This window comes from Centropristis striata, chromosome 9 (genome assembly GCF_030273125.1).
Source record: "Centropristis striata isolate RG_2023a ecotype Rhode Island chromosome 9, C.striata_1.0, whole genome shotgun sequence".
In the NCBI taxonomy this organism is placed as follows: Eukaryota; Metazoa; Chordata; class Actinopteri; order Perciformes; family Serranidae; genus Centropristis; species Centropristis striata.
Window position 1 is genome coordinate 23,320,165 of NC_081525.1, and position 27,673 is coordinate 23,347,837.

General features: G+C 39.6%; 1 protein-coding gene across 1 annotated transcript in view; it reads left to right on the forward strand.

Moving 5' to 3' along the window:
* Positions 1-27,673, forward strand: part of cachd1 (cache domain containing 1) — a 104,778-nt gene that overhangs the window by 46,319 nt on the left and 30,786 nt on the right. Inside the window, exons 4-10 of the mRNA XM_059340924.1 lie at positions 9,637-9,743; positions 18,324-18,450; positions 19,787-19,931; positions 21,053-21,263; positions 21,414-21,563; positions 23,938-24,222; positions 25,156-25,305. Of these exons, the coding sequence (XP_059196907.1) occupies positions 9,637-9,743; positions 18,324-18,450; positions 19,787-19,931; positions 21,053-21,263; positions 21,414-21,563; positions 23,938-24,222; positions 25,156-25,305 (1,175 nt within the window). The remainder of the gene's footprint in view (positions 1-9,636; positions 9,744-18,323; positions 18,451-19,786; positions 19,932-21,052; positions 21,264-21,413; positions 21,564-23,937; positions 24,223-25,155; positions 25,306-27,673) is intronic.

Sequence of the window (27,673 nt, forward strand, 5' to 3'; positions counted from 1 at the left end):
AAGGAGCAGTATGCAGAATAATTTAGCTCTCTCTTCTTGAGCACTCTGTCAGGGAAGCTCTTAGATTCGGCTTTGATATATTCCTACTGTGTGTCTAAAACTGGTGGAAACTGTAGGTTTTCATTTTTAGCAAAAACAACAATATTGTTGTCTTTGACTTAGCTCACTATCCACTAACAAGCTTTTAACTAAAAAAATATCTCGCTGTTTACATGTCCTGGTCACCGATCTTAGAAGTGTGTTGTGTTTTTATAAAAAAAGAAAAATCGTCTGACATATAATAAAATTGATACAGCATAGTTTCTAGATATTTGGCATGGCAATATTATATCGATTAATTGCTGCTAAGTATCGATAATTAGCGTTAGGACGGTCCAGTATTTTTGCCTTTTTAGGTTTTTTTTCCGGAGGCTTTAGCGGGCTCACTTTTATGAATATAATGGAGATCCTGGTATCCCATTAAACTAGAAGATCTAAAGCCTAATTTCCACCGGGCGCACCGTTGCTAATCGCTGCCACTCTTATCAATGAGAGCATTTCCATTGAGCGCGCCGCAGAACATCTCAGCAGCGTCCCAGCCGCATCTCTCCGCTCCGCGAGCAATCCATCGCATTTCTATTTGCTAAACCCTTGCAGCCCTGGAAGTTGCTGCTTGGTGGTCAAACATCAGTCAGGCTACAATCTAGTGATATTCAAATATTATTCGCAATTAGTCCAACTTAAAGTATACTTTGCAGCTGTGTTCAGCTTAATATCTAAAACATTGATAAAATATGGTGACCTAACAGTTAAATTACTCCCTTTGCTAGAAATGCAACATCCCTCGTTCATGTAAATCTATAGAATTTTGTTGCATCTTGCTTATAAAGCGTCTCACTCAGTAAAGACCTAACAAACTATGCCAGAATGAGGACAGGCCTTCAGCTCTCTGTACTCTACTTCAGAGTGTCCTTCATTAGTCTCAGCCATCAGCTGCTTCTGGGGGTCTCGGTCAGGTCAGCCAGTTTAGAGGGGGATCAGGTGGTTCACAGGGTGTCCATGTCTGTTAGCCATCAAGCTAGCAGGCTATCATTTCACAGGGAGGCCACCAAGGGCAGTGCTTAGCACCCAGTGGTATGCTTTAATCACTGCTCTCTCTCAACGGCAGGCTGTACCTGAAAATAGAAAATGTATGTGACTCGTAGAGTTGGTGTGTGTGTGTCTGTATGTTTATATTTTTAACATGCAATCTCCAGGTGCTCATTTCAACAGTTCCACTGTTGTGCAGTTGTAAAAGTGAGAAGTGTGCTTGGGAGCAGCCCAGATGGCTTTTAATGGTCTCATTTAACCAGCAGTTCCAGAGGAGATAAGCTGCAAATGGACTGTGCAACGAAAATGCTATTCATATGATCCCGAAGAGTTCTTTAAAGATATAAACAAACGACTGTCTCACCAAAATAGAAGAAGAGAAAGGCAGAGGGAAACACAACATGGTAAAATGTCCCTAAAGATTGCCACACTACTCGAGCTGCATGAAGGCATCACAGTTTCTGACCAGCAGTATGTTAAGTCTGGTGTTTTTCAAATGACTTGGCCTGAAGGTAATGAGGTAATGATCACGCTAGATAAAAAGCAGTTGTTACAGTGTATCATGAGGGTTACATGAAATTTCTACCCAAAATTTACTACAATCCATCCACCAGAATAACTCAAAACTCCCCTAATGGTGCCACTTTATGTAAAGTATATGCCTATTACTACCTTAAATACTGCATCGAGAACAATTTCAAGAAATACTTTTCGCAACACTGCTCCTATCTTTGACAAATTCTGATCCATCTTCATCTGTCCAATGCCTTAGGTACATAGCATAGGCCACTTTTGTGTTTGGGAAGGCCTTTTTTCTTGGGAAGAGCTAAAAAAAAAATTGTTAGGATCATGTCCTTGTCCAATCCAAGTGTTGTGTTTTTAGCCTTATAAATTTAAACACAACACACCAACACAACAATTTAAAAGACACTTCATTGTGCGTTTGAGACAACTGAGATGTGTGTTCAACTCGTATCACAAAACAGATATAATATAAGTAATAGTCAATGTATTACATTGAAACTTTCATATGGCTCTCTGTCACTGCAGTGTGGGTAGTACATGCAGATGTATCGGCAAAGTTCCCTTTGAATTGCAGATTTCTCAACTAAAAGTTGCCCAACATAATATCACCATTTGATATGATGGATGATATTGCAAAATTTCCAATACCTTCACTCATAAATTAAACATAAGGCTTAAAGACATCATAGTGCCATTACAGGGCTCCTGTTTCTTAAGAGGAATTCTCACCATCTGAGCTCCTGGCAGATTTACAGTCCAGATCAAGAGTATATGTGGCACCAGTGAGCAGCTACTCAGAGTTCTCCGAGCTTTAGATCAAGCTGATCTTTTGGTTGCTCAGTCAGCACTACCATTTTGCACACTAGAGAAGGAGATGGGAAAACACCATGCAGGTTGGCCGGGGGTTTGTTTAAGTGACTTTAGCAGGTCTGTTAATGTCAACCTCTCCCCCCGTCCTTGTCTCCCTTAAAACATTTTATTTGTTCTTCTTTCATGACTAACTGTCTTCCTCTTGACCTTCCTTCAAATCTTTCCTTTTTTTAAAATGTCCATCCTCCCTTCCTCGGTTGATATTCAAGGACAGATTAAGCAGTGAGGCCTGTCTCCAGTACTTGCACACCCATACAGACTTGTATCTAAATGATCACAGTCATCATAATGCTAATAACTTGAGTGATTTAGAAAAGAAGGAGCTCACTCTCCAGATAATCCAGGAGCCAGAAGTCCTCATAACATTCCTTTGTTATTTTGCATTATGGTACATTTATGATGCCTAAAGGCCCCTGAGTACAGGGATCAACCTGAGGTCAGCCAGGGCTGAGGGGCCCGCTTTCAGAAACTCCTGGGCTCTGGCCCCGTTGGCCCAGTCTGGAATCCATCCTTTATAATATCCAGTTCAATCCTAGGTGATCCTCCCTTTTCAGGAAGTAGGGAAAGTTAATGCACAGCTCAGCAGTGAGAGGGTCTAAATGAAGGAGGGAATAGAGCACTAACAGCTAGTCCAGACTCCAGATCCACATGTGGCTCTTCAGGCTATTTGCAGTGGCTCCCTGTGGCAGTGACAACAAAATGATATGAAATGAACCAGTTATTTCTAGGGAAGCACCGATTTTCTTAATTTTGCGGGACAGGTGATCGGCCGATTCTTTTACATCAGACCGATCTTATCTACCTCGATAATAACCCCCCACTGGCAAAGCAGTGCTCCCAACTTTGTTGCTAAATTTAAGACATCTTATATCATAGACGCAGCATCGAACGCTAACTGCTCAATGGGCTGACGAGACGCGGGGCCGCCATCTTGGAGTGGTGATCCGCTCCACTCAGTGTAATTCGTTTGGCAGGAGCAATGAACTGTCAGCACATTTAATTAATCTTACCTCACTGAATACCACTGATTTTCACTTGTTTTTTTGTCATACGTGTAGCTATGATAAAGGACACATGTTTTGGCATGTTTTATTATTCATAGTTGGCTTAACAGTAATAGAATATTCTTTATATGCTATAAGTGACCAGACATCCGAGATCAAAACTGGGAACAAGGGAGAAGGGGGAAAAAACGAACGTTTAATATCAGGATTCTTAAATATTGGCTTCAATATGAGGGTTTTGATCCTCCTCCAACATGGCTGGTTATGGAAGCAAGGTCAGCAAATCCTGGCTCCTTGAAAGCCTTAGTGCACTTCCCTATTCACTCATCCACTCTTCCCTACACCAAAAATGTGATTGTTAAGTCCTCACTCAGGATCTGGGTCCCGTTTAAGCGATACTTCGGCCTACAGACATTTTCCATTTATGCACCGCTAGCAGCTAATCATGCTTTTCCTCCTTCCGTTGTAGACGGTGTTTTCTTACGGTGGACAAATTTTGGTATTCATAACTTTAAAGACCTGTATATTAATAATGTCTTTGCTACTTTTCAGCAACTTTCAGATACATTCTCACTTCCTAAGCAACATTTCTTTAGATATTTACAAGTCCGCAGCTTTGTTCATGACACATTTCCTAGCTTTCCTAATTTACCCTCTGATTCAGCTTTGGATGGTTTTCTGACACCAATCCCTACTCTTAAAGGCTTTATCTCATATATCTATAATCAAATTAATATTTTACGTTCAGAGCCCCTAGGTTTAATCAAGTCACACTGGGAGGAGGACTGGGGGGTAAATAAAGGGAAATATCAGAGGAGGTCTGGACAGAGATTTTGAGACGGGTACATAAATCTTCTATTTGTGCAAGGCACAGTCTTATTCAGTGTAAGGTTGTACACCGTACCTATTATACTAAAGCTCGACTGGCTAAGATCTATGATGGTGTGACTCCAACTTGTGATAGGTGTAAGCAATCTCCCGCAAACTTAATTCATACGCTCTGGCATTGTCCATCCCTATTTAATTATTGGACTGAGATTTTCAGTACCCTGTCAGACTGCACTTTTTGGGTTTCTCCCCCTTCCCTCACTAAGCCTCAAAAGGATGTGCTGGCTTTTGCTACTCTGTTAGCCAGAAGAAGAAGAAGAAGACTAATTGTATTTAATTGGAAATCAACAACACCGCCCTGTCATGCCTGCTGGATTAGCTGCCTGCTCTTTATTTTCTTAAATTGGAGAAAATCGGACTATCTTTATCTAGCTGCTCCAGTAAATTTGGGAAACTATGGGGCCCATTTCTAGAATTTGTTAAGACGACAGATCTTCCACTTACCCCTGACATGACGGAAGCAATTTAGAGGGGTAGATATGTTGCTTCTGGTGTGTTGAGGGTCACATGCCACTACTCTGATTTAGCATGTCTGTTGCTATCTCAATTGCAGTTTACTATTACCTGACTGATGTGCCTGTGTTGTGATGTGCCATTTTTCTGTTGTGTTTTTATTTTTATTTTTTTATGGCTGTTCTAGTTGTTCAGGTATGCAGCAATACTTCAATGATCACTTTTGTTATCTGTTGTTTGTTTGTTTTTTCTATAAGAAAAAATGACTACTTTACTCTTTGTGTATGTTTTAATACTATTGTACTCATCTGCAAAACCCCCAAAAAACGTTTAAAAAAAATTAAAATAAACACCTGAACGTTTTCATATCAGCTAAAACCACCAATCTGTTTCACTGGATTCAGAATAAAACCAAATTCTGTCTTACCAAAACATTCACACATAACCTCCTGCCTTGTTATGACTTACAGAGAAGTTATTGGAGACACAAATCTTGCAATGTCAACACAAAATATAACATACAATTGTATTATTGTGATTACTGAATCTTACTCAGTTTAAGCAGATGAAATATATGTATTTAGATGAATCACAGTTTCTAAACAATATTAACACATGATCGTTGTATCAAAAGCATCTTGCATGATTAATCTATAAAATCCAAAGAGGGATGGCGCACACACACAGTCAGTGATTACGCAGTCATAGATAGTGACCTTCGTCACACAGATTGATTGATTGTTTCTTGATTTGATTTGATTTGTGTCTTCATCTTAAACATAGCTGACCGTTTTTTTCCCCCTTCTCTGGGATTATGTTCCCAGTTTTGGTCAGGTCAGGCTTTTTAAAAATCGGTGATGGGCCAGAAAATTGCAATCGAGCATGAACATTTTAATGTTCATTTATCATTGGTGTAGGCCCATAGCAATTTGTATTCTTCAGTTGTCAAAATGTGTCACCTATATATGACATTATAAAAATGTTTTAACATTTTAGTCAACTAAAATGGTTACAAAAGTCTATAGCCCTGCGCGCCTTAAACTCTAAATATTGCCAACTTCAAGTCTAGTTTTGAGTTGCTGCATTCTGACAAAATCATATAAAGAAATGCTCATAATGACCTATTAGTGATGCTGGTCAGCTAATTTGGACTTATTAGGCTGTTTTATCTTCATTATGAGGCTGAAAATAAGGTTTGTGGCTCCATTACGACATTTCTTCTCTTTTTTGGCCAACAGTGGCTCTTTTGTTAGTAAAGGTTGCCGACCCCTGAGCTAGTCATTTACAATTCCAGGTCGATGTTTAAAGCAATTATTTCAGCAACATAGCAACCTGCATTCCTTAGGTGAAGTTATCTCGGCGACTGATTTGGCAATTCTATAGACATTTAAGACATTTTCCAGGCTTAGTGAATGTTTCAGTTTGCATGATTTTGAAAGGTGTTCCTCATATTTTTTTTCCACCCCCATTTACACACAAGAGGGAAGCCAGAAGCTGCTAGACACCAAACGGTATTGCCATATCCACTCCGCATATTGATATCACAATGAAATCTGTTTGGGTTGAGCTGTCTTTAAGCACTCTCCATTCTTCTGCTAGTGTGTTGCCTGCTGTACCGCTGCTATTCACTGAGGGATTGCAAACACATTAGAAAGGGTATTACTTTTGACGTTGGAGCTTGCACAACGGCAAGCCTCTTCAAGGTAATTGTACTCACTGGGCTTTTCGAATGGCATATGATTGCCTCCTCTGTGTATATACATGGTTCCTGCAGCAGGATGCATCTTAATATAATGGATTTTATAAACAGTGGTTGGCTGAACATGACAGATGCTGCCTTATTTAGAGGAGTCTGCCTATTTTAGTCTGTGCTACAGGACATTAGACTACATATCTTTTCGCCAGTTAAAGATTTGCATTTCCTAAATTGGAAAAACTGTTGTTTTTTTTCTCCTGCAAGACCCCTTTTGGTTCTTCATAACTAGTGTGTTGTATATTTCAGTTCGATTCTGGGTTAAAAAGCAAAGTAAAAGCAGGTTTAAGGCAAAATCCCAAGAAACATCAATAATTTGTAGTTTGAATCTTTCTCAAGGGAACTTACAGGCCCATTACTGGTGTTATCTATCTGTTGAATTGTCCTCAGGATCATTTCTAATTGCTGCATAAAGAACAACCCCTTCTCGGAGGTATGGTAATCAAGCAAGCATTCCTGCAATATATTATTAATTTACATATTCAGAAGAGTTATTTAAAGAACGATGCATTCAGTTTGGAACATATGTGCATAGAAGTTTGGATTTATATTTTTTATATTCTTTAAATCATATCCAGCTTGTGTTGTTGTTCGTGCTTGTGTCTGGTGAGTCCGGACTGTTAGTAAAACAGATTTTTTTTGCCCTCATTAAAATGTTTGATGTCCAAATGTTGATCTCCCCCTTCTCTCTCTCTCTCCCTCTCTCGTTCTCATATGTGTTTTTGATGTGGAATTCAAAGTGACTGCAAATGTATTTTTTATCTGGCACACATTTGTGCTGAGCGTCCTGCCCACCGCTTCTATGCAAAGTGGGTTGAAGGGGAATAGTAATGACTTTGGCCTTATGGGACTCTAAATGAGTGAAGTTCAAACGCCGCCTGTACATCACAGCACCTGTCAATCAAACCGGGCCAGGGCCAGGTCTGCAAGCAGAGGGAGCCAAAGAGTGTGTAGCACGTGTGTGTGTTTACGTGTGCACATGTGTGTCTGTATGATGCTAAGCCAGAGGAGGGTGGGGTGGGGGTAGGGGGGAGTGTAGATGGAGGGATGGAAGATCAAAGCGCCCAGGCTTGGTGCAGTGCAGAACAGGCTGCTCTTCTGCATACCTCCCCCTTTGTCAGCTCTTAACTCCAGAGATATGAGCTCTGGAAACCAGGCTTCAATGTACACGCAAGAGATATTTTAAAATAACACTTGCTGCACTTGCTTAACTCCAAAACAAATCACTGAATGGAATGTGATTTCATATGTGTGAAGATGTTTGTAGAAAAGCTGTGTGTTAAAGATGTGCTGATGGCAACTCGTGTTCCATTTTTTGACACCTCTTAAACACTGTGTGTGTGTGTGTGTGTGTGTGTGTGTGTGTGTGTGTGTGTGTGTGTGTGTGTGTGTGTGTGTGTGTGTGTGTGTGTGTGTGTGTGCTCGAGGATGACACTGCATGACTGGGCTTCATCTTTTACACTACAAAAGAGCTCTGTGTCGGGCCGCTACACTGCAATAGTGCAACTCTTCTGGGAACTTGCAGGATATTTTTAAACATAATACACTTGCTCATTATGACCTCAAGTTGATTGCCAATAAAGACAATGTCAAAGGTTTGCCTGTGCTGTTTAGGGCCAAATCAGATTGTGTACTCAGATATGTGTGTTTTTTCTGTAGATTAGTACCCAGATGATTAGGCCTAGAAACAAATATAATATACCTTTAACAATCAATCAATCAATGAGTTAATTATCCCCAGTGTCCCCAGATTAAGCAGAAGTGGTATGGCTCTATCCTGCATCCTGGCTTCGTACTGCCCAAGATGACTGTGATTGGTTTAAAGAAATACTAATAAGCAGGGCATTTTTCCCTTCATCCCAAAATGATAATGGGTGCAGCTAGATCTCTCTCCAGTGCTGACACAGAGCTGTGGAGATGGGTCTTGTTATGGTTGACTAGTTAGAAGTTGGATTCATTAGTATTGTATTTAGCAAGGAAACAGCCTGTGAGGAAGTCATTATTATATATTAGGGCTGGGTAATATATATAAAAAATATATCGATATTTTATATTAGATTAAATGGGATATTATGGAATGAGACCATATCATATTGCATATATCGATATAGTTTTTTTTCTTTATGTATAAATGCTGCCCTTTCTAGGGTTTTTCATATTTAGTTCTTTTGTAATCTTCGTTATTCTTTTTTCATATAAATATATTTATTGCAGAATTTTTATTTTTTATTTTTTACATTTTTTGGCCTATTTTATTTCATAGGCTATTTTTATTTAAGATATTTTTTTACTTAAATGTGCACTTTATGGAGCTTTGATTTTTTTTTAAAGAAGGTAATCCTGTTGTAATACAGAATTTATGTTGACTTAAATAAATGTTAATATAGTTTTAAATAGTTTCAATAAAACTACTTGTGACATGTCATATTTGGCTTTGACTTTGACTGAACATTTGATCTCACTGACATAAAAATATCGGGATGTGTATCATATATCGATATTCAGCCTAAATATATCGGGATATGACTTTTGGTCCATATCGCCCAGCTCTATTATACATATGTGCATACATAGTTTGAGGTTAGTTGACAAATGATCTGAATCATCAAATGAAACGAGAAGCCCTTTCTACAGTCACATTCAGATGTATTCAGGGAAGTGGGTAGTAGTTTTCCATGGAAAATGTTATTCACTAACCAATTACTCTTAGTAGTTTAAATACCTTAGAATGAGGTCTGGGCAACAGATGATACAATCCGCGATACAATGCAGCTCAGATGAAACAAGCAGGGTCTATTAGTTTCAACAGATGTTTCATGTAACTGCATTAACTTCATGCTTTCACATAGATGCCTTTACTATTTTTGTAGATCTCAGTTTTTTTAAGGTAAAACTTAAACATTACCATAAAGTCTGAGGTTTTTCAAGCCTGCAAGTTTGGTTTTTATTGGAAATAAAGCTGCAGAGTAGTAAATCTGTTAGTGCTGAGTGAAAATTCAGCGCTGCTCCACCAACAAATGAGTCGGACACGCTCTATAAATTTCTCAAATGTTGCCTGTTTGTGTGTTTTTTTAGGTTTGATGGAAACTTCAATACCAATGTCTCCAAGACCATCTGCTGTGACAGACTTTCCCCCAACGTCAACAGCCGAGCTTTCAACCCTGGACGGGACCTCAACTCAGGTTTGTTAGACGTGCGCACACACACACACACACACATCAGATGAAGGGACAAGAATATGTTTGCATACAAACTGACCTGGTTTAACGAATGAAACATGGACACACAAAGCAGAATCCAGTTCTTTTTACTGTGGACTGCTCGTCAAATGTTGAATAATTTAACAGCAATTGCCATGGCAACCGGCTTTTTAATTAAGAAGTTGTATTATCTTTTCTATTCTTCTTATCTTCTGAAATGTTAAAAGAAGAGGACATTGATCTGAGATGGAAATAATTACCCCTGCGTGTCTAAAGAGACGTGTTTTGCTCCCTCTCTCAGACTATCTTCTTTCTCTTTCTGCCTTTTCTTTTTTTTCCCCTCCCATCTGATTTTAAAATGATTTTTACAGCCTGAGATCAAACGCATTTTGTTCGACTTTGAACTCTGTCTGCAATTGTATTCAGGTGTATGTTTTTACCATCCTGTTGTGAAGAGCTTTGTCCTGGCTTTGATTTTGTCCTCACTTTACCTCAAATGGAAAACACATTTGCGAGAAAAAACCCGATGCATTTATGTCCCTATAGTACATGCATGTAATCTCAACAAAAGCATACAAATGAAAACAATGGAAAATAGTTTGATGGCGTCCTCACTGCTTCCACAATATGTTTATTGAGGCTCCAGATTACATAAGCACATTTCAGAATATTACCATGTAAAACCCACATGTGTCTGCACCACATATGGCGGCCTGCATTTGATTAGCAAGAAAATGGACCAAATTGACTAAAAACCAGGCAGAGGCCAACTTTCCCCTGCTGGGTTTTCTGTTCTGGTGCCATCGCTTGGTTAGTGGTGTGTTTCCTTTGCTTCCAGAGGAGAATATAAAGCTGCAGTAAATAAGTTTGTGTCACATACTGGCTGCATTTCCTGGAATCTTGAACTCACTTTCCCGGTGTCTCTTAAACTTCAAGTTTCAGTTCAGCACTGTGTAAAATCACTGCCAGCTCCCTCCAGGAATGTGCAATTGTATGATCACACATTACTATCGGTAAAGTAAAAGTTCTAACGATCCCTGTAAGATTTGCAAGTAAGTTGATAGAAGTTTACAAGTGGTCGAATTTTATTTTACAAAGCAGTTGTCTGGCTAAAAATAAATCTATTTTATAGTCACTTTTGCCAGCGAAAGTCAAATAAAAATCCAGATTTAAACACTTCTAACACCTTTCCTGTTGACTACATAACGGAGAGCTGTGTTTCCCTATAGCATATCTTGGCAGGCAGTGCTTCACACCTTGCTAATTATTGCTTAAATGGTCCCATACTGTAAAAAAATGAGATTTCCATTTCTCATGGAGTAATGCACACAACACATAGTCAGAAACTGTGCTTTTAAATGAGCCTCCAGGACTTCTGTAAGGTTATGTCATTTCAATCATTCCCTGGCTGGCAGAAAAGGCGAGTAAATGGAGCATTTCAGATAAAGGATTAATGCAGGTATATTCAGACTGTTGATTTGAGAAAAAATGTCTTTTTTTAACATAATTTCACGTAAACATGTTCGAGTAGCAACCTAACCTGGGTATACCCAGACTGCCTTGCGCGCTCGATTTAATTTCGAACTGCGAAAGGGTCTGGAAACCAGAGGGATTTCTTAGCCCTGTTTTAGGGATCCAATCACAGAACGGGGAGGGACTGCAAGACGATGAGGTGTACTACCCGGCAGACGGAAGCTTGTAGTTTTCTTACTGATCCAACATGGCTGCAGCAGACGCAAAACTCTCTTTAGCTGTAGATGGTGTTTTAAATAGTTTAGAGCGAAAGTTGAAAGGCGAAAGGTCTCTCGGCCTTGTAGCGCTGAGCCGGCGAGACCGCCGGTCACCGCCGGTGATCTCGCTACGAGCCGGTGAGACCGCCGGTGCGGCGCTACCGGTGATCTCGATACGAGCCGGGGGACAGCGGAGCCGCCGAGAGACCTTTCGCCTTTCAACTTTCGCTCTAAACTATTTAAAGTTTAAAGGTACGAGCCGGGGGACAGCGGAGCCGCCGAGAGACCCGCAGCAGCTTGTTTATTGCCCATAAAATCAGTGGATGTGTGTGGCTGAATGACATGAGGGGGAATAAAGCGTGAAAATAAATAATCTTGCAGAAAGCGAGAACTGGAGGAGCAAAGCGGCAAACAACACTCTCTCACAGACACACACACAACAAACATCCATTTCTGTTGCTCTACTACGTCATCTGGTATAACTGATACTATTGGCTAAGAGCTACCTACAGACGCTTTGATAGACATTCTAAGCGCCCAATAAACGTCTCTGGAGGATCGTAAACCACACCTCCTCTACGGAGAAATGCATTGCTTGTTGCCAGACTAGACCTCATTTGAGAATAGTCTGGTGTTAGCCAGGCTAGTAGCAACCCAAAATTCAAGTATGAACCTGAAAATGAGAAAAATATTACGTCCCCTTAAACCAAACAAGCTCTACAAACTTGGAAGCTCTAAGGTTCATGTGTAGATCGAATTCAGGTGTAAAAATTTTTAATTCAAGCATGTTCAAATACTAGCTCGCTTACAGCCGTAATAATTATAATACATAAACACATGTACATACATACATAAACACAAGTAATACATAAACACATGCAAATTAAATCGTTTTAATCCTAAAAGAACTCTGCAAGATCCTATAGTGACTTCTTAAAAACATCTGAAAACTGAAAACTCCCCACACACTTTTTGAACTTCTATGAACTTCTCCCACAAGGTCTGTTTTTGTGTTCACGACCAAGTTTAACACCATAACTGTTATTTTCCTGTAGTTCGGGTGAATTTGATATGGACTAGGTTATTCGAAGCATACTGGACCCTTTAATCCTTCATTGGACCTGGATATTTCACTCTCTTGCTCCCTTTCTTTTTTTTTTTTTTTTTTTTTACCTCCAACATCATTTGTTCTTCTTCTTATACGCCACCACTTCCCTTCCATTTTTTTCCAAACATCCTAGCCTGCTCCTCTTCTCTGCAAACCACTCATAATGACTGCCATTCATAACATGTCACCATCGGCTGGGTGTTATTTTCCTTGCAAGCCAGTCACGGTGAGTTCATGTTACCCCTCGCCTCTCCCTGTCCCTCACACTCAGCCTTCCTTGACCCTCACGTTCCCAGCGTATTCATTCTCTCCCATTTGTCTCAGCCCAGTCTAAACAAGCAGCTACAGAGGGGACGGAGGGAGGGAGCGGGTGAGAGAGGGAGGTATAATTGAGAGGGAGAGAATGATGAATGAAGGGGAAGAAAGGAGGGGTGGGAGCTGATTGAAATTGAGTAATTGTATCAAGACTGTATTGTATCCTTTCCATCCTCTCTCCTCTCATCTTCCATTTTACTTTGTTTTTGGGAGCAAGGGGGAGATGGAAGAGAGATAGTGGATGTGGGAGGCATCAATAGTTGATACCAGCAGGTGGGGAAGACAAGTAGATGAGAGATGACTAGTAGTGGAGTGCTGTTTGATCCTTCTTCTTCCTTCTGCCCATTTTTTCTGTTTTGCATCCTTCCTTCCTTCCTGTGCATATTCATCCACATCTCTGGCTTGGAGATGTTATGTGGCCTCCAATTTGCTATTTTCCCGTTATTCTTCCCTCCTGCATGTGTGTGCATACTATAACATACAAACTGTGCAAATGTTTTAGGCAGGTGTGGAAAAAATGCTGTAAAATAAGAATGCTTTCAAAAATAGAAACGTTAATAGTTTAGTTTTATCAATTAACAAAATGCAAAGTAAGTGAATAGAAGAAAAATCTAAATCAAATCAACATTTTGAGTGACCACTCTTTGCCTTCAAACCAGCATCAATTCTTCTAGGCATTTTTTTCACACCTGCCTAAGACTTTTGCACAGTACTGTACATATTTTTCCTACTAATACATTGACTTGCACATGTGAATGACAAGCTGGGAAACAAACTGAAATGACACCAGAACTCAAGAAATGAGTGCTCCCTGTCATGTTGCATGACCTTGCATTCATTTGCATCAAGATGAACGAACGTCATTCAAAGAAAACTCAACTCAAACTAATTGTAGCATACCATTTATGTTGTAAAGTGTGCAAGACAATATTTTTACTTTAAAAAAACATTTGATGGGGCTGAAAACGTTGCACAACACACTGCCTGGGCTTTCAGTCCATCACTAGAATCGCTCTTAATAGTCATTAAGAATTTGGTTGATCACGTGGAATTTAAGTGGATCTGTGTATTTTTTTTAAATTTTATTTATGACTGTGTATTATTAGTCACTGAACTGAAACAAGGCCGAGCGTGAATAAGCCAATGAGCTGAGAATTAAGTTGGATAAAGCTACAGTTTGCAAACTGAAAGTTGCATTAACAATTATTAAACACAGAGATATGCAAGACTTTTAATTTGAGCAAAATTAGCTTACTGTATCAAAACCTTGCTAGTATGAATAACTGTTAAACTGTTAATAACTGATAAATTTTATCCAAAACATATTTAAACACAAATTACACTTAAATATGCAATATTACTGTGAAAACTAACCTTATGCCTCTTCGGGTGCTAAAACATAAAACATTGAACTCCTTGACGTTATCTTTACAGTATCACTTCACTTGATTTAGTTTTACAGTCGACAGGAAATCTCTTTTCGTCCTTTCACAATAAAAGCGTCCGTTATCAAAACAGGCTTTTGCATAGTACTGTATATGTATATTTTCTTTTGCCTAGGCATTTTTATACATAATGGAGTTTGTATAAAAACACAGCGATTAATTGATCTTTACCGTTATAGATGCTCGAGTTGGCAGGTTTCTTCCAAATACCCATCCCTAGTCCAAACTACTATTTATTATATAGTTGTGAAATTTTGTACAGCCATTTTCGCTCCACAGAGGATATATCCTAATTATTTTGGAGATCCCCTGGCTTTCCATCTAGCACATCAGCTTGGCCAAAGTTTTCTCTCTACTGAATGAATTGGCACAAAATTTAGTGCAGACATTAATGGGTGATTCATCCTACTGAGTTTGGTGGATTATGGCAATGGCAGTCACAGGTCTTAAAGTTCTTACAAATTCATATAATACTTCATTAAATTTAGCTCAAAGCACCACTATGTCAAAGTATAACCTCACAGAGCTGCTAGCCAGGAGAACCAGAAAAAAAGAAGGAAATTATGCAGTGATGTTAACATGTTCTTTCAATTAGATATTTATTAAACTCATTGTTAATTAAGTTGGTTGGAAACATCATATCTATGCCCCTCAATTTAAATGAAGAGCAAGAGAGCTACCAGATACTAGACACACTTGGGTGGCACTTTGAGTAAATACTTCAAATGCTTTTGTCATTTTTGGATTATTCTCTACAGGTGTGTGATACTCAAAGCTGTATGTATGGTGTGTTTATGTATAGAAGTAGATGTAGATGTATTAAAGAAGGTCATTACACACAGTCAGTAGTGTTAAGAGTGTAGGAAATGGGTGTCATTTGGGTCCTATTTCTTTGCTTGTCCATCTGTTTCTGGGAAGATCTAAACACTGGTGGCAGAGTGGAGCACTGTAGCCTGACACATGTATACAGAGCCCTTCTTCCACTGTCAACACAACTGAGTGTTTCCTGTTTATATGAGCCTCAGAGATGGATGGAGTGACTGGACATGGATGATGTATGATGGCTGACCGTGGTGTGCAAGAACCTGCTGTGTCTCAAAAAAAAGTTTACCCAGAACTTGCAGCCAGAGGCACATTTTGGTGCTGTTTGTAGTGTTTGGCAGTTGGACGGTTTCACAGTTGTTCTGTAATTTATCTATTTGTGTATATATTTAATTTGTTTTGGATTTTAGTATTAGTTAAATATTTGACATGTGATTTTCCTCCCTCCCATAAGAAAAAAAAAAAGAAGTATTTGGCTCGTAATATTGCTGGGAGGTTGGAAAAGGTCGGAACAGGTTCTCGTTAGCAGGTGATTAATTCAATGTGATCACAAGCCAAGAACCACATTTTGTGACTATTTAGACCCAGCTGTTGTGCATGAATGGTGGTTAGCATGTCTGGCAAAGACCGTAGACTTAATGAACAAGATATTTGAAATCCTACCCGTCTGTGGAAATCTCCACCCGAATAATAACAAATAGTCAGCTAAATGGCAAAATAGTTGGTGAATGTGTACAGCTGTTAATGACCTGCAGAAACCACAATGAATATTTATTAGTAGTTAGAAATTGAACGTTGATACCTGGCAAAATCAGACCAAACTTTCTCTGATAAAAATAGCATATTAGACTGACAATTATAGATCAATTTCTAGCCAAAAACAAGTAGTAGTCTTGTGTGGCCATTGGGATTTCAGCAAAAGACATGAAACTAAAATGCACATTAATGTTAGTTTCTTTCTCAGTTTCTCAGCTGCCTCAAGCTTCTAATTTTTAAGTGTGCTTCTAGTAAGTTGGTTTGCTATCCTACCCTTCTGTGATGGCTATGCTCTGTTTCCTCCCTCTCTGTCTCTGTAAGGGGCCCAGAGTTTCTATTTGTGTCTCTCTAACACCCCCCCACCCCCCCCCCCCCACCCCTCTCTCTTTGTGAAAGGCCGTTTTGTGTTGCAGTGAGCGGAAAGGAAGTTGCTGGCTTTGTGATGGGATCTCTGTGAAGATACTGTTGACTCTGTGACTCAGTAAAAAAAAAAAATCTGTCTGTTAGTGTTGAGCAAATATTCCGGCTCAGTGTCTCTGCAGAGGTTGTAGCTATGGCTGTTATTCCAGCTCGCCCCGCAGTCACAGTTACGACACACAGATCGAGTGTCCAAATGAAAGAAATGTACTGTATACGTCGCAGTAGTTGAACAGATCAGACTTGTTTTCTTCAGGGAGCTAATTTATTCTCTGAAAGGTGTGAACGGGGAAATGCATTCATATGTGTGAAGTTAATGTCCAGTCGGAAAGGGGGTGTTTTTAACTCCTCGTCGTTCGTGAATATGCAGGTTTGCATAGATCTGAATTAAGTGTGAAAAAGGGCAATAACAGAAAACTATTCACAACTGTTTATTCGAGGGACAGTAGACAAGTCAAGTTAACGATGAGCCAGGCCTACACAGATCAAGATCACGGATTGCACAAAGCATGCTGCTTAGATTCCTGTCTGACTGCATCCCAACCTGCTCTGACGTCATTCAAACACATGTAACGATAACCCTGCAACATCATGGCAGCTACAGTTTTTGCAGCCAGACGAATCAAATGCTCTCCAACCACTGAAGGATATCGGGGAAAGATGGGAAACGCATGGCTCTCCACCCTTACTCCTACCCCTCTGTCTGAGTCTTCCCCTTGCCCCTCAATATAGAGTCGATGGTGGTAGGGGTAAGAATGTTCCCCTAAAAATGATAGACCCCTCCATCATCATTATTGCTTGACGCTCGTTGACTGTTACGTCAACAGAGGCAGCAATTTCAGTCACGACAGCACAATCCAAAATGCAAATCCACTGCATACTAATTTCCCTTAAAATCTCAACTTGTCATGTCAAGGGTTCTCGGATATCTTATCTCAACAAATGGCGACAGCAGCTAGCTAGCCACCTACACGAAAGGAGCACTGGAATGTTAGCATTGGCTACGACTAACTAGTGATTCAAAACAATCTTGACTAGCGATTCTGTACTTTGCTGTACATTGACAGTTTGGGGCAAATACACACAAACAGTCCTGCGGTCAAATCTGGTTTGCTTTCTGTCCAAATGCATCTGAGTATTCACCGTAACACTGAGATTTTTACTAAAGATGTCAACATTTTGTCTGTGTGGTATATGGTATTCTTAAACTCATATTTAAGTCAATCAAAATGATACTTCACCAGCAAAATGATCATTTGTACATCAGTTACTCACTCTGTTACCTTAAATATGTGAAGAAAAAGTGTGTTTTCTTGTTTGCCTCCACAGCTAACAAAGAATCCAAAAATGGACTGATGAATTGAAAACTTCTGTCAGTCTTAAATGTTGCTCAATACGTCCCAAACACATGCATTTCTGCTAAAACCGATACTATATAAGAATAGTAACACTTTAACAGAAATGCATGTGTTTGGGAAGTAGTGAACATACGACCGAATAAAGGACATGGGTTATACTGCACTGAGTTGTGTGGCAGTTCTTAAATGGATGTTTTGTCCAGTCTTTTACACAGTGTTTCGAAGGTCTTTCCAGGTCATTAACAGCACAAATTCCAAACACAGCCTAAGAAATTTAATAAAAAATCACGAGGATTACCACAATATGTGATCATGTGAAGTGGGTTTTTAGGACTGATCTCGTCATGTGAGTGGTTTCTCTCACCCACTCTGATTCACAGGAATCTCAGTTGACCCCTGAACTTGAACAGTCTCCCTCCTGAAAGAGGTTGTGACATTTAAGGTTAAATCTACACAAAGAGAAACTCTCAGAAGTACTGAACTGCTTACTTACTCATGTGTTATCCCATCTTTCATTCCACCCTTTGCTTCCTTGATCTTTATCCTCTCTCTCTCTCTCTTACCCGTTTATCCCACTTTTGTTTAACATGCTTTCTGTTCCCTTTCTACAGTATTGGCAGACAACCTGAAGTCTAACCCGGGGATAAAGTGGCAGTACTTCAGCTCCGAGGAGGGCATCTTCACGGTCTTCCCTGCCCACAAGTTCCAGTGCAAGGGAAGCTATGAGCACCGCAGCAGGTAAACACCAACTTCTCCTTTTAGTTTAATATTTGGGTTTTCTTTTAACATCAGGCTCAAAGTTGCTGCCAGACACACAATTTCTCAACAGATCTCACTCACCTGGCAAAGTATCACAACAGGCTTGCTGACGTCAAAACCACATCAACCTGTTCCTGCCCTCACCCACCTCCCCCTCCTCCTCCTCCTGCTCCCCCCTCCTCTCTGTCAGTTGCTCTGGGGTGGCCCAGAGGGCATGTTGATGGCATGCCGCCCTCGCACACCCTGACCACACATGCCCCTGGCAGGAATGTGGCTCTGTACCACTAAAGCCTGTTGGAATTTCACACCTCCAGTGTTGTGGGTTTTTTTGTGGCCACGGCTGAATGATGTCTCTTTCCCTCTCTCGTCTTTTCTTCCTAAATTCTTTTGTCTCTGTCTTGGTTCCTTCTGCATTTTAGCCTCGGCTGTCTCTCTCTCTTTTTTAAAAAAAAACCATGTCCTTTTTTCTGGTTGTTCAAGTCAGTGAGCTGGCATACAGCCATGAAAGAAATGACGTTACTTGGCTTGCTTCAAGTGTGAATGAGGCTTTGTGAGTACATCAGTCCCCTTGTCCACCCTGTGTTAGTCTCTCCTTGTCCAGCAGACCACACACGCACAGGCACTGACCCCCCTACCCTCTGAACCTCACCAAGCTGATAATATGTGCACATTAACACCAAATATTGAAATATACCTCAAAAAATAGATTTAAAACTACTTTTGTATTAACACCAAACCAACAGAGTCCCTTAGTGCTCGTGATGATGTCATGTTTATCTCTTTTTGGGTGGGACTGTCATGGTTTTGCAGGGAACTTATTATGTTACTTTACTATGTTCCTACAAGGCCTGAAAAGCTTATTAAAATATTAAATCTTATTTTTTAATGCAAAACATAAGCATTAACCGAAAAGTAAAATTCCTTTTACAACCTATGATGCTTGAAGGTTTCTCATGTAGCTGTAGGAAGTCATGCACATATGGTTTTAGATAAATAACTCTGCAATGACGGCATGGAGGTGTTGAACCTCTACCAAAAATAACAGTAAAGGGAAAGGGGTCTCTTGTGAAAACTGTAGCTGAGGGCAGACTGGACAAGAAAAGAAAACTCTGACGTGGTGAGGGAAGGGTGGAAGATAAAGATGTAATGTTTAGTTAGCAGATACGTGAGACAGTTGAAGAGTTTTCAATCACTTACTCCTATGCATAAAAACACTAACATTATATGATCACTGTACAAATGTTTTGACAGTATATGCTAATATCGTCTTGGATTACATCAATGTTTGTGTGTATTTGTGTGTGTATTTCCACAGGCCTGTGTACGTGTCTGCGGTGCGTCCCCAGTCTAAACACATCGTGGTGATGGTGGACCACGGAGCGTCTGTAACTGACACCCAGCTTCAGATCGCCAGGGACTCGGCACTGGTTATCCTTAATGCCGTAGATGAACATGATAAGGTTAGTGAAAGTGAAGGAAGAAGACCCTTTCCCTCACCTTGCCTAATTACCCTTTGAAGCCCAAGGAGTCAGAACGTCTTTTGCTCCTGTCACATTTTATTCACTGAGTACATATACAGGTGCATCTCAAAACATTAGAATATGATGAAAAAGTCCATTTCAGTAGTTCAAGTCAAATAGCCTCAACCAAGTATTGAGTGCATATAGATGGGCATACTTTTCAGAGGCCAACATTTCCATATTAAACATACTTTTTAAAATTGGTCTTTTGTAATATTCACATTTTTTGAGACACTGAATTTTAGCTCTTCATTGAATGTAAGCCATAATCATTACAATTAGAAGAAATTAAATAAATGAAGACATGAAAAGTTTCATTCTTTGTGTAATGGATCTATATAATGTGTTATTTCCACTTTATGAATTACTGACATGAATAAACTTTTCTATGATATTCTAATTTATTGAGATACACCTGTATATACTCACATTAACAAGCAGTTGAATAGGTGTACATAATAAAGTGGCCAGAGTGTTAGTCCTGCTACTCTTTGGAAACAGCCCAATCATTGCAAGTTTAATTTTCTTTGATATTTTTTTTTAAATGGGGGGAAAACAAATTATATACACAAGTGCCCACAGATGTACCAAAATTATAATAAAAAAATTGTATGAAACATTTTACAACCTCTACTTTTAACCTCTCTTGTCCTCTCCCCTCTGCTCTGTGTAAACAGCCTGCAGTTCAGTTGAAGTTTTACAGAATTTTTGTCACGTGAGTGTTGCTCTCAGGTGAAGCATTAATGTCTTCCCAGTTGCACTTAAGAGTGCAGATTTTAATGTTTTTTACAGCATCTGGTTAGTGCAAACTGTTTGTGGCAGAATTAAAGGAGAATAAAATTATCCATTCAAGCACTGTCAAAAATCAGAAGATAATTTTCAAATTTTTACAATTTCTGGCTATGATAAATTGTGTAATTTTGATCGGTGGGATTTAAAAACTTTTTTTTTAAAAGAAAACATGCCTTTCAGACCCGCTGCTTGGTTTTGTCGTAGATAGGATTACATGCTCTGGAAAATCAAAAAAGACAATAACTTCTCTCATTATCACTCCTCTCCAGATCTCCATCTTGTCAGTGGCAGAGACGGTTCGCTCCTGTTCTCTGGACCAGTGCTATAAGAGTTTGCTGTCTCCAGCCACCAGTGAGACCAAGAGGAAGATGAGCACCTTCATCTCCAACATCAAGGCGTCTGATGGAGCCACACAGCACGCAGCGGGCTTCCAGAAGGCCTTCCAGCTGCTCCGAAACACCAGCAGTATCTGCAAACGGAGTAAGAAATTGTGGAGTTGCTGCATATTAGGAGATAGCACAGTTGTCTGTGTGCCACGGAGATCAAGTTCAGCTCTTGTGCATACATTTCATGAGCTTTTTGTACAACACTATAAACTGTCATTTAGTTTGATCTTCTGTCTTCTCTCAGCCACAGACATGGTGATCATCTACCTGTCGTCTGGTATCACGTCTCGAGAGTCATCAGAGCAGGAGAAGAGAGCGACACTCAGTGTGGTCAGAGAGGAGAACCGACACCTCAACAACTCAGTCATGATCCTCACATATGCTCTCATGAATGGTAGGTCAATCATATCTACTACTCAACCTTTTTTTTTTAACAGTGAAGGTGAAAATAAATGCAAATGGAATTTTTAGAATACCATTATCACATAGATTTCACTGTCCATTTTTTGAGTCCAATTTTATTTTTTTATATTAAAAAATCATCCCAAAGCAAACCAGTGAATTAAGATTTGAGGGACCATATTTCTACATTGTTTTAGTTTGGAATTTAGAACAGCATAAAGCTGAAATATATTACATTCTTTTTTTCTTTTAAATAAAGCACAGAACTGTTAATTGTTAGCAATATTTTGCCTTTTTTCAATCAGTTACATATTTTCCACTCTCATTTAGATTTTATTTTTTCTTGTTTTGCGCATATCTATATCTTCATTGTTTTTGACTCTACTGGGAGCTGTTTCTGTGTGTCATACATCCTTTCTCTATGTTCTTGGGCACAATGTGTTGATGAGAAGACTGAAGGTTAGAGAGGTGCTCAGAAACCTCAAAGGCTTTTTTTTTCTCTGTGTGTGTGTTGGTGTGTATGCTTCCTTTTCCTCTTTTATTGTCCTTGTCCATCCATCTGCCTCCTCCGATTCCCACCTCCCTCTGCAACAAACACACACACACACACACACATACACTCACCTCTGCTGTGCATGCATTAGTCCACCATTAATACAAATCGTTTTTGCATCTGAGAATGGAAATTAGCTACATCTAAGAGAGGAGAGAGTGAGACTTCAAAGGGCGTGCTGCTCACTGTGTGTGTGACTGACAGAGGACCTTGGCTGTTTAAAGAGCTCCATGATGAAAAGGATGCAGAAATCTATCGTCCTCTGAGTTTATTAGCATTGCATATCCAAAAAAACATTTGTTTTGTTGCTGATGCTGTTGCACACAGCTGAAAGGCCCACTGTGGGTGTGTGGGTCTTATTCCCTGTATCCCCTGCCAAATGTGAAGTGCTGATTGTTCAAGGAGATCAGCAGTCCCTTGGCAGTATAATGCACAGTATTATGTGTGTGGATGAGATGCCCACCTCCCTCACCAAAACTGCATATGGTAGCCTGAATAACCTGCTGCACAAACTGTCAGCTAGAGAATGGTTTTAACCCCATATGTCAATCATTGCCTGCATATTAATCGCTGTATTTTGCATTTCGCTGTATTTTCTTGACTTAATCACTGGGGATATAAATCACCATGATTCAATATTATATTGATTCTCTGAACAACAAGGCAATATTTACTGATATCACAGTAGGTAGTTAGTTGTGCTCTGTAGGCCTGGAGAGCAGGGACATTAATGGGCTTTTTTATATGGAACCATAACTACATATTGAATCATTTTTAGTTTGCTGAGTAATAATGCCTGAAATAATGTCCTTGTGCCAAGCTAATAAGATAGTTTAAGTTTAAGGGTTCCTCAGCCTACAACAACCAGGTTTCAAAATTTTTAGAAAATATTCCAATCCTAGAAATAAGAGTGGGAAAATGAAGAGAAACCTGCGCTGTCAGCAGACTTTCTCCTTTGTGTTGGTTTGACATTGCCACCCATGACGACATTGCCCCCCGTCAGTCGCCCAGCGTGATGATCGGCAGAGCCCTGGCATTAAAAAGGGATTCTGCAGTAATCCAGTCAATGATTGGATACTGGCAGACACTCTGCGCTCTATCCTTCCCAATAGATTGTGGGATGCCAAATGTTGCAGGTGACAGCTGAAGGGAGCCAGCCATGGTTATCCATTCCCCTTTAAATGACCTTATGAAGCCTGGAAAGATCGAGACTGCAGAGTGCATTAAAGACTCAGCTGCATATTTTCTTTAAAGTGATGAGAGATTTATTCATGTTATGATCTCCGAGCTTCACAGACAACAATTGTTTGGCAGATGTATGGGACTGAATGAATAAAGCTTATAGAGATCATGACGCAGGTTCACAAGTCGGGGCATGCATGTATGAAATCTCTTTGCTGATTCCAAATAGGTTTGGAAAATCTGTGTGGTAATGTATGGTATGTGCTTTGATTAGTACAAGCCTCTTGCTGCTTAATCACGTGATCTGCGTGAAGTTTATTTATCCCATTTCAAAGATATATGAGGATTTCTGCCACTGTTTGGTGGCAGGAGTGTGATTTCTTTTTTTCAGCTCCTTAAAAGTTTTGTTTTTTACTGCTAGAGGGGAAAGAGAACAGGTTGCCTTTTATTATAGGAGTCATGTGTTCTTTAGAGAAGAGCTGATGGCTCTTTTTAGCTCCTTTCAACCACTTCAGCCATGCTGTCAGTTACATTTTTTTGTTATGAATATACCTGATTCATAATATTAAACAAATTCACCTCTCCTTCTCTAACCTAAACCATTTCTCTATCCCATTCCCTCTTCCTTCAGAGGGAGTAACAGGCCTAAAGGAGCTCGCCTTCCTGAGAGATCTCGCTGAGCAGAATTCTGTGAAATACGGTGTCGACCGCATGTCGGATCGAGACCGCTCCTCTGTGGCGTTCTCTTCTGGATCAGCAGGAGCTTCCATGATGCCGGTGGTGAAGGGGAGCATGATGGTGCTAAACCAGCTGAGCAACCTGGAGACGACAGTGGGGCGCTTTTACATTAACCTGCCCAATCGCATGATCGACCTGGCCCGCTTCAGCCTGCCCTACTCTGACCCCATGGGAGATGGTGAGTAGGGATGGGAGTAATTAATCGATGATTGATTAGCAGTTGTTAAGAATTTGGTCGATTAGGTGGAATTTTTAATCGATCTGTGTATTTTTTAATTTTAGCTATGACTGTGTATTCAGTTCTCACTGAACTGAAACTCAACTCAACTTTATTTGTAGAGCACTTTAAAACAACCACAGCCGCAACAAAGTGCTGTACATAAACAAGCAAACAAGAAACAATAAAATAAATAAAACAGGAATACACACTAAAATAAATAGTTGTATTGCTTTTTAAAAACAATTAAAAAACAATAAATAAAAGAAAGCCATAAAACACTAAAACAAGAGCAGAGTCTCATGCGTGGTTGAAAGCCAAGGAATACGGCCGAGCGTTCAGTTCTGCGGCTGTACATCAATAAGCCAATGAGCTGAGAATTAAGTTGGATAAAACTACAGTTTGCAAACTGAAAGTTGCAATAACAATTATAAAACACAGAAATACAGTATTAATTCGAGCAAAACTAGCTTACTGTATCAAATCTTGCTAGCATGAATTACGAGGTTTAATTTTATCCGAAACGTATTTAAACACAATACACACTTAAAAATGCAAAATTACTGTGAAAACTAACCTCATGCCTCTTCAGGAGCTAAAACATTGACGTTAACGATTATTATTATTATTATTATTTTGCCCATGTATGCATGATTTTACACATAATGGAGTATGTATAGAAATATAGCGATTAATCGATGAATTGATCGTTAACGTTATAGCTAATAGAGTTGGTAGGTTTCTTTAAAACATCCCTAGTGATGAGTTAGCAAACTGACTGGCTGGTTTCCCAGCATGTCACTATTTCTTTAACACTTTTACTGAAAGAAAGAAGAATGAAATGAGCTCAACAACAACAACTTTACTAAGATTCTTGTTCTTTTTTTTCTTCAGGGTTTATTATGACTGTGAGCCGGCCATGTTATTTTGGTAACCTGCTTCTGGGCGTGGTCGGGGTGGATGTGAACCTGGCCTACATCCTAGAGGATGTCACCTACTACCAAGACTCCCTGGCTTCATACACGTTCCTCATCGACAATAAAGGTCAGTCACACAGAGATGGACGAGGTGGAACTGATCAATCCACAAGCAGAGCAGGAAATTCTGGCTTTTCTAACTTGTGGTCACTCACATAAACATCAGTGTTTGGAGACTGTTCTGTTCTTTAAATAAAGTTTTCTCCATGAGCATAAAAACAGGTCTTCTGGGTAATACAACAAACACAGCAGAAAATATTACTGAGCCAGAAATGAAACAAGCACCAACCAGGAGAAATCTTTTTGCAACAGGTCAGGCAGACTCCAGTGGTCTACAAAACATTTATGTGTGTATTTGAGGTATCAATCTTTATTAGTCACAGCCTCAGAAAGCACTCCAAACGGTTGAGGAGAGTGTGTTTTGGTGTTTTTGTTTCATATACAAGTGGAATTACACGTTATTTTGTCTATTTCAACTTCCTCCACAGCCATTATCCCTTATTACACTTAATTGACATCTTCTTGGTAGCACTGGCACTTCTTTGGCATTTCACTCCGTGTTGAGCCATGCCTCAGTGCGTTGCCACAGCGCAGGGCGGTAGTGCTCATGTCCGCTCTTGGTTTGTTTTGGCTTTAGCTGAGGGGGTCTTGACTAAACCGCTGGTGCTGTGCAGCAGGTAAGTTGTGCTCTGTAGGCCTGGAGAGCAGGGACATTAATGGGCTTTTTTATATGGCACTATAACTTCATATTGAATAATTTTTAGTATGCTGAGTAATAATGGCTGAAACAATGTCCTTTTGCCAAGCTAATAAGATAGTAATTGAAAACTAGGTGTTTAAAATTGAAACTGAAATGTAAAAAAATGAAACAAAACAACAATGAATATAAAGTGGGAATTTCAAAATAAAAGCATATCTTAGAGATGATGATATGTATCAATATTGTCACTTTGTATCTATAATATTGGATCGTTTATTATTACTTTTATTATATAATACAAATGACCCAAGCTAAACTGAATACATGCCAAGCCGAAAGGAAAATTAAGCTAGGCTAAAAGTTTAAAAGTTAAGTTGAAAGGCAGGTATCTCTAACGATGACTGGCAGTAAACACGGTGATAACCAAACTTCTGTTTTGATGTCTCTGACTTAGTGATGTGCATATAGCTTCTTTGCCTATGAAGTCATACATAAGTGCACTTTTTCCACACAAAAGTTCTAATCCTTTTGACCCTTTTAAGGCTTACTCTGGCCCATAGTGTAGAAGGAGGCCTGGAGGACGAGGTCGTTTGTAATGACAATAAATTCAACTCCGGTCAAAATCCATTATAAGTGTCCAATTTTCTTACGATACCTGCTGTGTGCAGGTTCATACACCTCTTCTCTGTTTCTGATTTGCATCTGTGTATAGATTTATTACTTCCTGCCCTCCATCTGACTTTCACTTGTCATAAGGGTCACATAACAAGCTATTGGAGTCAAGAAGAAAGGGCGATCGAAACAAGCTGGAACAAGATGAGGTTGAAATGAGAGGTTGCATCAGTTTGGGTGGGGCTTAGAAAGTGAAGAACAGGTGGGAAACGTGTCAAGGAGAGGGGAAATATTGAGGAGAGAGGTATAGTAGAGCAAATCATAAAACATGGGCAGACTAAGAGACGTTTACTCACCCCAATGGCTAAATAAGTGTTCATAATCATCATAATTTTCACTGTTAAACCCAATTATTATAAGTGAATTCTTGCAGCTGTGTGAGTTTTGCTCCTCTGCTGCTGCTGCATTCAACAAGTCTCTTTTTCTCCCATCTAAAATGTTTGTTATTCTAATAATAAATATGCCACCAAATTATAGCCTGTTACTGCACCATGCTTATTAGTGCAGCAACTCAGCAAACATTGACAAATGAGACCCATTAAAGTTATTAGCTGGCATTCAAATCATCTGCTAGCAATTATAGTGTAGGTAAATACAATTAGGTAAATACACGGCTGACAAGAAGCTTCCGGACCTGGAAATAAAAATAGCAGAAGAGTTGGAAATATTTTTGTAAGTGTATGTTGATGCACCTAAACTGGATTATACATGCTTTTATGTATACGGCCCTTTATGTATGTGCTGTAGTTTGCTGTCCGAGGATAGAGATGCCTCGTCTAATAGAGGACTGGATTGGATAGATTCTCTTTTTGAACAGTGTGAAACACACAAACGACACACTCTCTTTTTCAAAGTTTATTAGAACTGTGTGGAAAAAAACACATGATTGTGTTTGTTTACTTCTTCCAGAACAGACAGCCTTTTGGTCTAGTATCTTGAGGGCTTTTTGGCTCTCCCAAAATGATTACTGCTGCTGTTAAGAGCGGTGTTTATCACAGCAGTACACTCCTTTGCACCAGCAGAGTACTGTTCGCTACTGATTTTATTTAGAACAGTTTGAGGG